General features: G+C 36.5%; 1 protein-coding gene across 4 annotated transcripts in view; it reads left to right on the forward strand.

Moving 5' to 3' along the window:
- The window catches only part of ZNF451 (zinc finger protein 451), an 89155-nt gene that overhangs the window by 21683 nt on the left and 49746 nt on the right, over positions 1 to 17726 (forward strand). For all 4 annotated transcript variants that reach the window (XM_030315757.1, XM_030315758.1, XM_030315759.1 and 1 more), the window contains 2 exons: positions 12135 to 12260; positions 17403 to 17514. In XM_030315757.1, coding sequence (XP_030171617.1) covers positions 12135 to 12260; positions 17403 to 17514 — 238 coding nt within the window. The remainder of the gene's footprint in view (positions 1 to 12134; positions 12261 to 17402; positions 17515 to 17726) is intronic.

Below are 17726 nucleotides of genomic sequence, written 5' to 3' on the forward strand. Positions count from 1 at the left end.
TCGCATTTGATTGCTCCTTTGAGCTTTTTTTAAACTTGGAATCCCTTATAGAGGATAAGGATAATGGCCAGAATAATCATTCTCCAGTTAACACCCCTCTGACTAGTTTGTGCCAGCTGGTATTCAGGAAGGATGCTGTAACAACAAATAAACCTCTCCCTTGGATTGTTCTCTATATCCCCTCTCCCTAATCTTCCCCCCCCCCCCCCACCTCCTACAAAGCTCATCTTTCCTTATTACTGGCTTTTCTGTAGCCAAAAAAGCACCTTTGGTGTGTCAAATAGGGAACTGGGTTGTTGTGATCACCTCTCTGGATAACTATTTTTACAGTGCTTTCTCCTGTAAGGAGTGAGAATTAGTCCATTTCACAGAGCGCTCCATTGGCTATATTCATTATTTCCATTAAAAAAGTAATTTTGTATAATGCCAAATTTGATAGTTACTCAACAACTAAAATGCTTTTTAGAGATGGGTGATTTTAAAATATGTCAGTTGCTCATTATAAAAAAGCCTCAAAATGATATAATGCCACAAACTATTATAAAATGATAATTTCTTCTGTGAAGCCCTGCCTTGTTCAGTATTGTTTCTAGAAAATGCTTTACAAAAGCAGATTTATTCTTTTAATTCTGTATTTCCTTTAACTTAATCTTGGCAAATATTTTTAGAAAAGTGACTTAATGGCAGTAAGAAGCTCAACTTTTGGGTGAGCAGATGAGTGAAGAGTAAAATGGAAAATCTGCCTGTATTTAATATTTTAAAAACATTTATTCATGAGACCTTAGAAAAGTTTTATTAAATGGATTATAGCCTGTTTTCTCAGCATTCAGTGCCAAGTCCAGTTCTTAACTACGAAAGGGGAGTTGGCAAGTATATGGCACTTGGCTTCTTAAACTATAATACACTGAAGGATTGAGTGAATGGTCCAAGAAATGGGCATTTGTAGATGAATTTTGAAAGAAAACCCACCTGTGAAATTCAAGTTATAGTTAAAATTACTTTTGGGACATTGTTAGCTTTCTTGTGAATAAATACATATATTTAGAAATTACCTTGGTCAATGGAAAAGTTAAGAATGTTGCTTTCTATTTTTATATTCCAAAAAGAAAAAGAGGACGGTCAGGTCTAGGCTAAATAAACTAGTATTTTTAATTTGACTAAATATACTTTTAATAATTTAAGTACACTTAAAGGTACAAATGGGTATGGGTACTTCATAATTTTTTAAAGCATACATGTATTTTGCTTTTTGCTTTAAAACAGTAATGGTGTTTGACATCAAAACTGTGTAAAATACAGTTTCCTGATAGCCCTTAAGTCTGTTGAATTGAATATGACTTACCTTAGTTATGATTAGTATCTTTTTCTGTTAGGTTTGGAAAATAATGTTATCTTGTCATTGGATTTCTTAGAGGGAAAAATCTGGAGGAAAAGAAAAGTTAAATACAATTTACTAACAGATTATGTTGCTTCTAGATACAGAATTTCCATCTACCTTTATAAAGTATAAATGTTAAACTTCTGTTTTTGTAAGGGATTAATTTAAACCAAATCTATCATTCCCAAACAAAAGAGTGAGATCCTCAGTTCTTTTTGTCTTTATGCTGTCTTGTTTGTTAAAAATTGAAATTTCATGGGGCACCTGTGTGGCTCAGTCAGTTAAGTATCCTCCTCTTGATCAGGTTCAGGTCTTGATCTCAGGGTCGTGAGTTTAAGCCCCATGTTGGGCTCTGCACTGGGTGTGAAGTCTACTGAAAAAAAAATTGAAATTCTGTAAATAATTTTATTACATGTGCTCACTGTAGAAATATTAGGAAATAGAGATAAAAAGGGGAAAAAAAACTTTCCAGACAGAAAGAAACAACTGCTATTAAGATTTGATTTATAGCTTTCTAGATTTTACTTAACATATTTTATTTAACAAAAGACAAAATTATTTTCACTTAAATACAAGTTAGGGAAAAAAGACATTGAAATATATATAGATGATAACTTCATTGATCGGCGGTATTGTGCCATTTTGTCATTAATTTGCCTATTTAATGATATTGTATGATTTTATAGTTCACATAGATGTTTCACATGAATGTTAGAAATTTTAATAGTATCCAGGAAATCTTAGCTCATTAAACTTGACTAGTAAGTGAAAGTATTAATTACTTTGGTGAAAATTTTGTCTAAATAGTAGTCACCCTGGATGTGACTCCTCATGATCTTTTATGATCAGGATTGTGAGTTCATGATCAAAACTAATTTGAAGTTCAACTGAACTGATTTTGAGGTGGTTATTGGCCTGTAGCAAAAAGAAAAATCAGGATAGTGCAGCTAGTTTTTCACAAGGCTAAATTTGTTTAATATGAGACTATTAAGGGAAATTTTAAAGGATCAGCCTGAGGTTGTGTCTTTACTCGTAAGAAATGGTGACCATTGATATTAGTTCCTTTAAAATGCCCTTACTTGGGGTGCCTGGGTGGTTCAGTCAGTTAAGTGTCCAGCTCTTGATCTCAGCTTAGGTCTTGATCTCAGGTTCCTGAATTTGAGCCCTGCATTGGGCTCCACGCTGGGCATGAGCCTACTTTAAAAAAAAAAAAAAAAAAATGTCCTTAGTTGACAAAATAAGGGACTCCTATCCCAGGCTTTGCTTTTCCCTCTGCCCCCTGTTATGTTGACACATTGAATCCCATTATTACGGATTAGATCTCATAAGAGATTCATCCTTTCCTGCCCAAGTTATACCTTACTTCTAGCTTGGAATTTTTGCTATAACTCAACTCTACTACATTAAAACATAAACATTTTGTCCTCAAAAACAAAAGAAGTCTTACTTTCTTTTAAATTTTTTTTTTTCAACGTTTATTTATTTTTTTTTTTGGGACAGAGAGAGACCGAGCATGAACGGGGGAGGGGCAGAGAGAGAGGGAGACACAGAATCCGAAGCAGGCTCCAGGCTCTGAGCCATCAGCCCAGAGCCTGATGTGGGGCTCGAACTCACGGACTGCGAGATCGTGACCTGGCTGAAGTCGGACGCTTAACCGACTGCGCCACCCAGGCGCCCCAAGAAGTCTTACTTTCACCTGTGCAGGCATTCCTTGGAGATTTTGCAGGTTTGGTTCCAGACCACCACAATAGCACAGATGTTAAGTGTGCAGTAGTAGTATGTCTAAAAAAATATACATAACATACCTTAATTTAAAAATATTGCTAACAAATGCTAACCATCATCTGAGCTTTCAGTGAGTTTTAACCTTTTTTTCTCGTCTTGCCTCGATGATGATGGCTTCTGACTGACCAGGTTGGTGGTTGCTGAAGTTTGTGGTGGCTGTGGCAATTAATATAAAATTACAGTGAAGTTTGTTGCTTTGATTAAGTTTCAGAAACAATCTCTCAAGCGGGGTAATATTCTGAATCCTTTGTTGTCATTTCAGCAGTCTTCACAGCATCCTCACAAGAGTAGATTCTATTTCAGGAAATCTCTTTGCTCATTGATAAGGAGCTCCTCATCTATTCAAGTTTTATCATGAAATTACAGAAATTGAGTCCCATCCTCAGGCTCTACTTCTTGCTAATTCCGGTTCTCTTGCTATTTCCACCACATCTGCACTTCCTTCCTTTTTCCCGGAAGTCTTGAACCCCTTAATGTCCTCCAAGAAGGTTGGAATCCATTTCTTCCAAACTCCTCTTAATATTGATATTTTGACCTCTTCCCATGAATCACAAATGTTCTTAATGGCCACTAGAATGGTAAATCTTTCCGGAAGGTTTTCAATTTTCTTTGCCCAGATCTCTCAAAAGAATCACTATGTATGGAACTATAGCCTTACAGAATAAATTTCTTAAATAATAAGACTTGCAAGTTGAAGTTGTTCCTCAATCCATGGGCTATAGAATGTGTGTTGTGTTAGCAGGCATAAAAACAACATGAATCTCACTGTGTATCTCCAACAGAGCTCTTGGATGACCAGGTGCATTGTCAGTGAGCAGTAATATTTTAAAGGAGTTCTTTTTCAGCAGTAGGTCTCAACAGTATGCTTAAATTCAGTAAACTATGATGTAAACAGATGTGTTATCATCCTGGCCTTATTCCATTTATAAAGCACAGGCAGAGTAAACTTAGCATAATTCTTAAGGACCTTAGGATTTTAGAATGGTCATTGAGTGTTGATTCCAACTTAAGGTCACCAGCTGCATTAGCCCCTAACGAGAGTCAGCCTGTCCTTGGAAGTTTTGAAGCCATGCATTGACTTCTCTCTAGCTATGAAAGTGCTAGATATTATCTCCTTCCATTAGAAGGCTATTTCATCCTCATTGAAAATCTGTGGCTTAGTGTAGCCAAGCCACCTGCTGCTTCCCTTTGCGCTTCACTGTTCACTGAGACAGCTTTTCTTAAGCCTTGTGAAAACAACTAGCTTCAAACTAGCTTTTCTTTTTCCTCACTTAACCCTTCACAGAATTGAAGAGAGTTAGGGCTTTGCTCTGGATTGGGCTTTGGCTTAAGGGAATGTTATGGTTACTTTGTTATGGTTGCTTTGATCTGTCCATACCACTAAAACTGTCTTCATAGAAGCAATAAGGCTGTTTTGTTTTCCTATCATTCCTTTGTTCACTAGAGTAGTACTTTTAATTTCCTTTAAGAACTTGTCCTTTGCATTCACAACTTGCCTTTTTGGTCCAAGAGGCCAAGCTTTCAGCCTATCATGGTTTTCAGTATGCTTTCCTCACAGAGCTTAATCATTTCTAGCTATTAAAGTGATAAATTGTGCAACTCCTCCTTTCATCTGGACACTTAGTGGCTATCATCAGGTTATTAATTGGCCTAATTTCAATATTTAGGTCTCAGGGAGTAGGCCTAAGGAAAGAGAAAGCGACAAGGGAATGGCCAGTCAGTGGAGCAGTCAGACAACGTTTACGCAGTCTTTATATGTAGTTCATGGCACCCCAAAACAATTATAGTAGTAACATCAAAGATCACAGATCGGCATAACAAATACAATAGTGAAAAATTTTGAAATTTTGCAAGAATTACCAGAATGTGACAGGCATAAAGTGAGCAAATACTGTTGGGAAAATCACATCGATAGACTTACTGGATGCAGGGCTGCCACAAACCTTCAATTTGTAAACGTGGTATCTACGAAGCACAATAAAATGAGGTATGCCTGTCTGTGCTTAACTTTCATGGATATGTGTACTCAGATTTAACCCGTATTCTTAATCTGACTGCCATTTCTAGGACACAACTCAAATTTGCTTTGTATAAAACCCAAGTCTTAGATAAAAATCTAAAGAATATACCAGAGGATATAAGGAGTTCATAGTGCCCAGGGTGAGCAGAAACAGGATCACAGAGAGAGGCCATATTAGCCTGGCTTCTGAGGTTCTGGAACAGCTTTTCTTCCTGTACCCAGTGTGTCCCTTATTTTGTAACCTTCCGACTCCTGATCACCCACAGATTTTTTGTGTGTGTCAGACTGGGATTTTAACCATACCTCTGGTTCCCAATTAAAAAACAAACAATATTCTTCATAAATTTTTTTCCATGGTCCCTGAACTAGGATATGCCTTTTAACATTTTCTGACTTGACAACTTTCTTCTTAATTCTATGAAAACCCCACACAACTTCCCCAGTGGGAGAGGAGAGGGTATGGAAGAAAAACTGATGCAGAGAATGATCTAAAATAGAGGCAAACAGACTCTCCCCCTCCCCAGTGTATCTCTTGAGACCATCATATTCTTCTCCCAAAAAATAACTGAGTGGGTAGCATTTTCTTGCAGATTATTTGCTGTAACCCTGGACTCAGTAGTATTCTTTAATAGTTTCTTTTTTTTTTTTTTTTAATTTTTTTTTTCAACGTTTATTTATTTTTGGGACAGAGAGAGACAGAGCATGAACGGGGGAGGGGCAGAGAGAGAGGGAGACACAGAATCGGAAACAGGCTCCAGGCTCTGAGCCATCAGCCCAGAGCCTGACGCGGGGCTCGAACTCCCGGACCGCGAGATCGTGACCTGGCTGAAGTCGGACGCCCAACCGACTGCGCCACCCAGGCGCCCCATTTAATAGTTTCTAATATGGAAGTTAATCCAGGGTGAGCACAGCAAGTGCTTCAAGAAAGATGGCTCTGAAGATCCTATAGCTGCTAACATTTTATTCTTTTTGTTTTCTCTTTTTGGCTTAAAACAACAGAAATTTATTCTCTTAAGTTCTGGAGACTAGAAGTCCAAGTTTGGCCAGACCATGCACTCTCTGACCACTCTAGGGAAGGGTCCTCACCTCTCTCCTCACTTCTAGCGGTGGCCGGCAGTCCCTGGCTTGCAGTTTCATCACTCCTGTTTCTGCCTCTGTCTCCCATGGCATTCTCCCTGCATGACTTAGTCTCTTCATGTGGCATCATCCTCTCTGTGTCTTTATTCTTACCATTCTTACCTTTGAGAGCCAATTCCATTTCTAGCTTGAGAATTTACATATCTGAAAGTCTGACCATAGAGAAACTCTAAGGACCTAAATGCTTATTAATACTACAGGCTTTGGGGAAGATTGGCAAATCTGGCCTAAGAAGAACACGCCTAGAATTTTGTGACTTCACGTTAAATAACAATTCAGTATTTTTGTCACTAATGGAATGGTGGAGACTCCCACACCTAAGAATATAGTGGCCCCTTTTCATCTTAATTCTACAGAAACATTTAATACACTTTCGTCTATCCTGAAATGAGTTCACTTTCTGCCCGTGTTCCTGACAAATAACACTATAGTTTTGATTCTGCTTTTGAATCAGTAACAAGGTGGCCTGCAGTAAGTTTTTTTCCCCTTGCTTCTTTCTGATAAGTTAAAATATATTTCCGAACATATTGATTCTTTGAATTACCTGTTCTATTTTTGTGCAAAATAAGGTCTTCTGCGACCTAATAGGCAAAATCCCTAGTATGTGTTTTAATATCAGTCATCTCGTTTTTCCAGTGCATGTGTGTTTTCCCAGAACCATATAAGTATGTAATTCAGTAAGATCTAGAGGCTGCCCCTCATCTTGAACCCCTAAAAATGGAAATTCAAAGGATTTGGCTTCCTGGAGTGAGTGTGTGTTCATAAATAACCCATTACTCATGCCTGGCTTAAACCAGCAACCGTGATCCCCAAACCTAAGTTGTGATGGAAAAATATATGAGTATCATCCCCTGCCTCATATAATTAATTTTTGTTATTTTAAATGGCAGAAGTCTCAAAGTTGAAGTTCACTCTTTCTCTGGCTGCCATTCATTCCTTTTTAGCTACTCCTAGCAGATTGTCTTTCATATCTACTTATGTGCTTTCAATATAGGTAGCCAGAGGTGGGGTTTTTGGGGCTTGGGGTTTGTTTTTTGTTTTTTATTTTTAAGAAGAAAATAGAAACTTTCCCTTTTGAGGAAAAGAAGGAAAATAAATTCAAATGTCTTTTGTTTTCAGTATCAGAGCTGTTAGGTCTTTTGAGTCCTTCAAAGTCATGAAAGATTAAATAAACAGATCAGAGTTAGCTGGGAATCACAGAAGTAATCTTTTGATTGATATAGTCAGCTAGTTCATTAAGTGTTAACGTAGGCTACTGATAACTAAATATAGGAAAAATAATTTTAGCAAACAATAATACCAACAGTCTTTATTTGTTCTCCAAAAGGTAATGTTCTAGGACTAGAGACTAACTTTAGAATGAGGTTGAAGGGATCTAAACAAATGTATAAGTGCTGATTAAAGGTACTAAATTTATCTTCCTAGCTTATAAGTTTAGTTTGAATGGAGTAAAATTCTTACCTATATTTTGTGACTAATGGATTACTAAAAATTTTTCCCGTTGGATATATAATCTGTTTCAGACTAATTTTCAGCTAGTTTTTTTTTTATTTTTAAAAAAAATTTTTTTTTTCAACGTTTATTTATTTTTGGGACAGAGAGAGACAGAGCATGAACGGGGGAGGGGCAGAGAGAGAGGGAGACACAGAATCAGAAACAGGCTCCAGGCTCCGAGCCATCAGTCCAGAGCCTGACGCGGGGCTCGAACTCACGCACCGCGAGATCGTGACCTGGCTGAAGTCGGACGCTTAACCGACTGCGCCACCCAGGCGCCCCATTTTTCAGCTAGTTTTCTGCCCAGCATATGTTCAAAAATTTTAAGTTTATTTATTTATTTATTTTGAGGTAGCACACAAGCAGGGGAGGGCCAGAGAGAGAGGAGAGATCTCAAGCAGGCTCCACACTGTTAATGTGGAGCCAGATCAGGGCTTAAACTCACAAATCATGAGATCATGACCTGAGCTGAAACCAAGAGTCAGATGCTTAAACCAACTCAGCCACCGAGGTGCCCCGAGAGTATATTTATAATTTATAATGTAAAGCAGAGAATCCTTAATTGTGCTTTAAAGGAAACTTCACGAAGAATAAATATTATGTAAAATCTTCCTGAATGAGTGTAACTTCAGAAGTATTTCAGAATGGTTATTTTGTAGTGGCCTAGGAAAAAGTAAAATGATAGTGAACCATCAATTCAAGGGTAGTTCTTCCTGCATTAGAATTACCTTAATCCAGAACATGGCCTTCTTTCTGTCCCCAGAATTGTGATCCAACAACATATTTTTATAGGTAAACCCTAATTTATACCTTGTCTACCTTGTGTTCATGTGACCTTGGTTTACTTAACCTTCCAAGCACAACTTTTACTAGAGTTTAAAACCTAAAAAGTGTATCTGTTAGGAAAACTAACATACTCTAGGCCCATGTTTGATTATCATTAACTTCCTTAAATTAAAACATTCTTTTAGAATCTACTCTAGATTTCCTTCTCAAGGTAGTATTTACATTTTAGATAAAGGGGTATTATTTTTGTCTTCCCAAAGAGTAAATTTTTGTTTTTAAGACAGGTAAAGATGTCTTTACTAAAGGATCAGAGCTCTGATAAAGATTTTTGTGACTCTTTTTCTAATAAGCTGCATTGTTCTATGCCTTGTAAAAGAATATTTTGGTGAAGTTAGGAGAATGTCATCTATTACCTGGTACAAGGGTATATGTAGGCTGCCCAAGTGGTCAGAAGTCAGCTGGAACTACTTGTACCCAAAGTGATTCTGTGAGCATTTCTTGTTGCAAAGATGCAGCTTCATATTGAAAATACCATTTTGACCTTTTTATGTATACTCACTTCAGTGTAACTTTTGTGTACTTGGAAAGTCACACTTGATGTTTGACATGGTTGATGATGCAACTCTATCCCACTGTAGATAAAATTTGGGTTGCACATAAATGACTGATTTGCCTACAGAGTGATACAGAGTAACCCAGTCTTTCTAGTAGAAAAAAAATTTAATAGACTTTATTTTGGGGGGAAGTTTTAGGTTTACAGCAAAACTGGGAGGAAGATACAGAGATTTCCTGTATACCTCCTGCCCCTGCACATGTACAGCTTCCCTCATTATCAACATCCCCCAGCATAATGATACATTTGTTATAGTGAGTGAACCTAGAGTGACACATCATTATCACTAAGTTCATAGTTTACTAGGGCTCACTATTAACGTACATTCTGTGAGTTTATAAAAATTTGTGATAACAGGTGTCCCCTTTATAGTATCATAAAGAATAATTTTACTGCCCTGCAAATCTGTACTCTGCCAGCTCATCCTCCCCTCTCCTCAACCCTGGGCAACCACCGATCTTTTTTACTATCACCATAGTTTTGCCTTTTCCAGAATGTCATATAGTTGGAATCATACACTATGTATAGCCTTTTCAGATCGGCTTCTTTCATTTAGTAATATGTATTTAAATCTCCATGTCCTTTCATAAACTGATGACTTTTTTTTTTTTTTTTTTTTTTATTGTCGACTCATTTCCTTTCAGCACTGATATTCTATCATCTGGATGTTCCACAGTTTATCCATTCACCTACTAAAACACATATTGGTTGCTTCCAAGTTTTGGCATTTATGAATAAAGCTGCTACAAATATCTAATTACACAGGTTACTTCACCCCTAACTACTATATATTTGCGTGTTCGTTTTTTATTTTTTTTTTTAATTATTTATTTTGAGGGAGAGCACTAGCAGGGAGGGGCAGAGAGATTAGGAAAAAGAGAGTATCCCAAGCAGGCACCACACCAGCAGCACCGAGGCCGATACAGGGCTCAAACTTCTGAAACTGGGAAATCATGACCTGAGCCAAAATCAAAAGTCAGATGCTTAACCTACTGAGCCACTCAGGTGCCCCTGCATGTTGTTCTTTAAGAAAGATCATGTCATCTGTGAACAAAGAGGATTTTATTTCTTGATTTATGGTTTGTCTGGCATTGATTGGGGGAAATTTTTAGTCATTGCATAAAGTTTTCTGTTCTTTCTCTCTTCTCGTATTTTTTTTATGTATGTATAACATCTTTTGTAACAATTCTTGGATATTCCATTTTGTGTTTTTTTTGGTCTTTGTTTTGTTTTTTAGTTTTGGGAGTTTCTGTGGCCATATTCTCAAGCACAGAGATTCTTTCCTCGGCAGTGTACAGTCTACTAAGGGCACCCTCAAAGGCATTCTTCATTTCTCTTATAGTGTAATTGATCTCTACCATTTCTTTTCGATTCTTTCTTAGGATTTCTCTCTCTCTTAGTTACATTACGCATCTGTTCTTTCATGTTGTTAATCATAGTTGTTTTGAATTCCTGATCTGATCATTCTAACATCCTTGCCATGTCTGCCTTTCTGTGCTTGCTCTGGCTCTTCAAACTGTGTTTTTTGCCTTTTAGTGTTCCTTATAATTTTCGGTGGAAAGGTAGATAAGATGTGTTAGGTAAAAGGAACTGTGGTAAATGGGCCTTTATAATGTGATAGTAAAGAATGGGGCGTGGTAGCACTGTATAGTCCTGTGATTAAGTCTCTGTCCTGTTGAGCCTGTGCCCCTGGACTGTGACCTTCAGCAGTGCTTCTCATTCCCTTCTTTCAGTCGGGAAGGATGGCTAGTGTGGCCTGAAATTGGGTATTTCCCTTTCCCTCATGTGGAAGGCTAAATGGAGCTAGATTGGGTCTTTCCATTTTCCCAGGTTGGTTAGGTTCTGATAAAACTCCTACAAGGTTACCTTCTGGTAAAATAGTTGTTGGTGAGGGCAGACCTTGTTAAGAACAGAATGCTCTGGCATATTTCAAAATGTTTACTTTTCCTCTCCCCCTGCTGGAAGCATGAAGGGATTTTTCTCCAGTGTTTACTGTGAGAACCTGGTAGAACTCCTTGGAGGTAAACTCACAAAAGTGTGAGGGCTCTCCATGACTGGGTCATCCTGCGGTTGTTAACTCTTAGACATCCCACTGAGCCTCTCGCAGTCCATCAGTTACAGTTGAGGTTTTTTGCCTTTATTGCTTCCTGCTGAGGTTTCCACTCATGGGTTTTTGCTCCATTTACTTGGGATTCTCTGTATTTGCCCCCTGTCTTTTTTGGAGTACCAGTTTATACTGTGACCTCACTTCTCTGGTGGATCTAAGAAGAGTTGTTCACTTTTGGTTTTTTCAGCTTTTTACTCGACAGAATGAAGTGGTAGCTTATAAGCTCCTTACATGTTGGACTGGAAACTGGAAGTTAGATCTATTTTTTTAATCAATAATTTCTCTTAAATAAATATTGTTCTGGCATTGCTGAAAAGCCAGAATCAAGGATGTTTATACTGTTAGACCTTTTAGAGGTGGACTACTGGCTTAATGGCATTACCTTATAGATCAGAAGAACAAAGCAACACCAAACTCTTCAATATCCAGATGATTATAAAGTAAATAAAGATGATAAGTTGTCCTTAGAAGCTAGTTTATCTAACTTTTAGAAAATGAAAGATGTTGGTGGATAATTGACCTATAAAATACTACATGAAATACATAATACACAAGACATGTTCTTAGAAATTTGCTGATGATAAAAGTAAATTTTTCTTGAGTGCCTGGCTGGTTCACTCAGAAGAGCATGTGACTCTTGATCTCAGAGTCATGAATATGAGTACCATGTTGTGTGTAGGGATTACTTAAAGAAATAAACTACAAAAAAAGGTAAATGGTTCTTTAGTACAATAACGCTTTGGTAAATGGATTCGTTATCCCAAGGCTTGTTTTGTTAGTTAAAAAAAAATGAAAATGTTTTTTTCAATTATAGGATAATGTTAAGCATAAAGACTATATTGACCATCAGAAGGATAAAGTTGCTTTAACTCTGGCTCGTCTAGCCCGCCACGTCGAAGTGGAGAAACAGCAGAAAGAGGAGAAGAATAGAGCATTCAGGGTATGTGGTTGGTGTTTTTTAGTTGGTGTTTTACCAAATTATAGAATTGTTTAGAATACAATTGTAAAGAGAAACTTGTCATCAAAAAATGTGTAATTGAATCCAGTTCAGTATGGACTCTAGATAGCTCATTAATTTAGTAGTAATTCATAATAACTTTTTATATCTCTGTCTTTAGTTTGTTAGATTCTGATCATATATGTATACAGGAGAAAAAATTGACTGGGCTTTATTTTTGGGAATTAAAAATCATGGGATTTCTTACAGCAGATAAGCAATTAAGGGTTTCTGATTACTATATCACAAGGGTGAAAAGAGTTTATTGGTGCTTTCATAGATACAAGCTATTAAAAGAAAGGTTATTAGAAAGCTATTAAAAGAAAGGTTTTTCTACTAAATAGAATCAGACCGCTTTCTCAAACTTGAGCCTGTCCCTTCAGATTAAATCTATTACTAAAAGGAAGGAATTTTGAATCAGGTTTGTCAAAAAGCTGCTATGTGGAAAATGAAGCCTAATTTAGAATATCTAATGATGTAAATCTTTTTCTTCACTTGCTTTAGAAGGCTCTGGATGAATTACTTAAACAATCCCTCAATACTGAGGCACTTGGCTGGCTCAGTCGATGGAACATGTGACTCTTGATGTGAGCATCATGAGTTTGAGCTCCACGTTGAGGGTAGAATTTACTTTAAAAAAAAAAAAAAATTTTTTTTTTTTTTTAATAAAAATTAAAAAAGAATCCCTCAGGGCTGACAAATGTCTGTTAGGAGTAGAAAGTTGATGAGTTGGGTAAATAAAGCTTCATACTAGGACTTTGGCAATGGAAATTGAGGTGTGCCTGGTTGGCTCAGTCAGTATAACATGCAACTCTTTTTTTTTTTTTTTTTTTTTTTTTTTTTTTTTTTTGAGAGAGAGAGAGTGACAGAGCACACATGTAAGGGAAAAGGGCAGAGGGAAAGCAAGAGAAAGAATCTTAAACAGGCTCCATGCTCAGCACAGAGCCTAATGTGGGGCTACATCTCACAACTATAAGATTGTGACCTGAGCTGAAATCAGGAGTCAGGCCCTTAACCAACTGAACCACCGAAGCACTCCTACAACATGCAACTCTTGATTTCAGAGTCAAGTCCCATATTGATTTCAAGTTCAAGTCCCATATTGGATGTAAAGCTTACTTTAAAAAAAAAAAAAAAGAAAGAAAAATTGAAATCATGGCACTGCCAGCTGCTTGTTTGGGTTTCAGCAGGTCACTTAGCTTTTATAGACTTTGTACTTTAATTTGGTAGGGATAGAGTTGGAGATAATCTCCCAGGTTGGGATAAGCACTATGACTTTATAATTTTAACATCTGTGTTTTGATTGCTTGTCCATTGGTTATCTTAAAGGAATTTGTATATTTCTAGCCTCTGTTTTAGTATCTCCTAATTTGGTATAGAATAAATTAATATTCTTTACATTTAGAAATAGATTTGTTTGGGGACTTTTACTTCATAATGTAATACCAATTAAACTAGTGCATAGTATTCTAGTTGTATGTTTAAAATGTTTAATGCATAGAGATATAAAAAAAAAAAATAGGATCATTTCTTTCCTGGCAGAAATAATAATCAATTTTAAGGAAGATTTTTTTTCCCCAAAACTATGTTAAATGTATTGTTTATGGGTCATGGGGAAAATCTTGAGAGAGGGGTGATTTGCAAGCTGTCCTTTTCCACAGATTTCCTGAATGATGCTAGCTTCTTTTCCCAGGCAGTGTTCCCATATGGATAAGAAAGCATCTGTGATGAGTTCAGAATCTTATAGGCACTATGATAATTGGTGCTTTTCTCAAGGGTGGTTTCAGCTTCTACCCATATAAATGCTGATTTATTCTGTTAAAGACTTTACCTCAGCATTGAATGAACTTCTTGAAATTGTGAGATTCTTGTTTAATCAGTTGTGAAGAATAAATGTATCTAAATTTCTTTTTTCTTAAAATTTCTTTTTTTTTTTTTTCCAAGTTTATTTATTTTGGGGAGGGGGAGGCAGAGAGAATCCCAAGCAGGCTCTAGCACGGAGCCAACATGGAGCTCAAACCCACCAACCATGAGATCATGACCTGAGCCAAAATCAAGAGTCAGACGCTTAACCAACTGAGCCCCAGGTGCCCCGAGATTTCATTTTCCTTTTTTTTCTTTCTTTCTTTTTTTTTATGTTTATTTATTTTTGAGAGAGAGACAGAGCGAGAGTGGGGGAGGGCAGAGAGAGAGAGAGGGACACAGAGATTTCAAAGCAGACTCTAGGCTCTGAGCTGTCAGCACACAGCTGGACATGGGCTCAAACCCGCGAACCTTGAGATCATGACCTGAGCCACCCAGGTGCCCCTAAGATTTCATTTTCTAAGGGAGAAAGGAACACAGATGCTTTAGTTCACTGCTTGCTATCCATTCATGATTTTTTAAAATTTGGTTTCCTGTATAGATAACTTCTTTTTTGTTTTAACTAGATGACAGAAAACAAAAATAAACTACCCAGAAAGGAAGATAATGAAACGAAAATAAAAATAACTGTTGAGGAATTTTAGTGGATTATAACTCTGACTAAAACTAGATATAGTAGAAAATATCTTCCAACTATTCTTAGGCCTTTGTGAATTATTGATATTTTACTATTAAGGTGAATTGTTCATCTTTTGTGATGGAGTGGTTTTATAGAAAAAAAGAAATCTCATTAAAACCTTCACTGCATATGGGGTACCTGGCTGTGTCAGTCAGTAGAGTGTGCAACTCTTGATCTCAGGGTCATGAGTTCAAGCCCCGCTTTGGGCGTGGAGCCTACTTAAAAAGAAATTTTTAAAAATCTTGGGGCACCTCAGTGGCTCAGTCGATTAAGCATCCCACTTTTGGTTTCAGCTCAGTTCATGATCTCATGGTTCATGGGTTCACACCCCACATGGAGCTCTGTGCTAATAGCGCAGGGCCTGCTTAGGATTTTCTCTCCTGTTCTCTCTACTCTCTCCTACTTGTGTGCAAACACCTGTGCTCTCATGCTCTCTCAAAGTAAATAAACTTCAAAATCTTCACTAGATAAATTACTTTCAGAGATAATGTTGTGTTGACTAGTTGACCAGCTACCAGCTTTGCTTGTGGCTATACTGTAAGAGTTAAGATGACTTACAAAAAGGGGTATAACCCTAAAGTTTGTGGAAGAAGCTTCATGACAAAGGAAAAGTAGTGGGTAATTTGGGGATGACTTCAGCCAACAAGTGTTTTTTGAGCATTGACTATCACCAGAGAGTTCAAATTCTGTTATAAAAAATGTCAGAACTTTTTAAAAATCTGTTTATTTTTAAATTTTGAGAATTTAAAATAAATAGGCTGTTGGCTGGCATGTAGTTGTACTTGGTCTTAATCTAAGAGTTTTTATTGTGATAAATTTTTGTAAGGAACTATGATAAGTAGTTTAATTTTGTACATTAGAAAACGTCTTTGGAGTCTACCAGAGGCTTACCATATTGCTTCTTTGGATAAACTAGCTTTGTTTTCCATAACATATTACTCAGAACACTAATACTGCAGGATATACTTTGGAAAAAAATATTTGATAATTTCTTGAGATACTGCATATTCTCTGTGTGGAAAATCACACAGACATTGACGCTTGAAGGCTTTGGAAGTCCTGCACTAAAGGAGACTTTTAAATTTTGTATTAAAACCATTGCTTCTATACTTACTTAATTTGATTATAGGGAATTTTTTAAATCTCTATATAATGCTTGTTAACATCTTTGAGAATTAGTATCATATGGCTGTACTTTGAACAATGTTGTATAGAAGATTTTTTTCAGATTTAAATCTTGAATCTCCCTGTTCCTCTACTTTTTGATAGAAGATCTTGTTGTATTGCTAACTAGGCCATTGATTATTCTGGCCTGTCTCTTACAAATCTAGCATTTGTGACTTTGTGATTTCTTTTTAAGAACAACTTTGTTGAGATGCAGTATGGTATACTAGTTAAGTGCATGGATTCTAGAATCAAATTGTGAGAGTTTAAATCCTGTCATTGTTATTTATCCTTGGGCAATTTATTTGACCTTTCTGTGTACCTCAGTTTTCCCATCATAAAATGCAAACAGTAATAGTACCTGTCTCACAAAGTTATTGTGAAAAATCTAAAATGCTTTTAGAATAATGGCATGATAAGTCATCAATAAGTGTTAATTGTTAGATATAGCATGATCAGACAGTATGCAAAAGATTTACAGGTAATATACAGGAAGAGTTAGAAACTAACAGTATAAAGCACAAGTCTAATTTCATGGTTGGTCCTGGCCTGCCACCTTTTTTTGTAAATAAGATTTTGTTGGGACATAGCAATCCCCATTTGTTTACATGTTATCTATGGCTGCTTTCATGCAGAGTTGAGTAGTTGCAGTAGGGACTGTATGGTCTGCAAAACCTAAAAATATTTACTGGTCCGGCCCTTTATGAAAAAAGTTTGCCAATTGTGGATCTAGATGGTAATAAATGCTTTATACTGGCACATACTCAGTACTAATGAATATCTGCTCTTATTAATACTATTCACTGAACAGATATTGAATAGGCTTCTGTATACTTCAGAACATATGTGGAAAATTCGAAAAGAATGTATACTGGTTTAAAAATGAAAATAATCATTCATATTTCCATTCCCAGAGATAGTCATTGACATTTTGTATATTTACTTTCAGCATTTGTTCCCCCTCTGCAGCAGATGTAGTTACATATAGCTTGAAATTAATATTTATTTATATTTGGCCTCATTCGTTTAATACTATTTGGTGATCTACTTGATATAAAAATACATTCCTACTTCACTGAAAAAGTTTGATTAATGTTTCTAATTGACTTTCACGAAATATATATACATAATTAAACAGTACCCATTGTTGGAGATGTAGGTTGTAGCAAACTTTGTGCAAATACAGATAACATTGGAATCAGTATCTTAGAGCATGAACCTTTGTTTTGACTTTTCTCTTTGGGATAGATGTCCAGATGTGGAGTTACAGGGACAAAGGATAATCAGTATTTTCTGATCACTAGTATGTTAAAATCTTTTTCTTAAGGAAACCAGGTTAGTAATCATAGGTTAATTAATTTTCTTCTTAATATCTTTAGGAAAAAATCGATTTTCAGCATGCTCATGGGTTACAGGAATTGGAATTTATTCGAGGACATTCTGATACAGAAGCAGCAAGACTGTGTGTGGACCAGTGGCTAAAAATGCCAGGTATTCTTTAGAGATCAGAGTGGAACACTGAGGTTCCTGAGCTTCCCTAAAGCCTTAATGCATTATGTCTGTATTATTCAGTTGCTAGTAAGTGTATAAAGTATTGAAATTTAGTTTCAGTAATTAATAATGGCCTACTTTACCACTTGTCTTTCTACATTGGCAAACATGTATTTTGATTATAATAGGCCATCCTTGATCTCATTAGATAC

Source organism: Lynx canadensis, chromosome B2 (genome assembly GCF_007474595.2).
Source record: "Lynx canadensis isolate LIC74 chromosome B2, mLynCan4.pri.v2, whole genome shotgun sequence".
Classification (NCBI taxonomy): Eukaryota; Metazoa; Chordata; class Mammalia; order Carnivora; family Felidae; genus Lynx; species Lynx canadensis.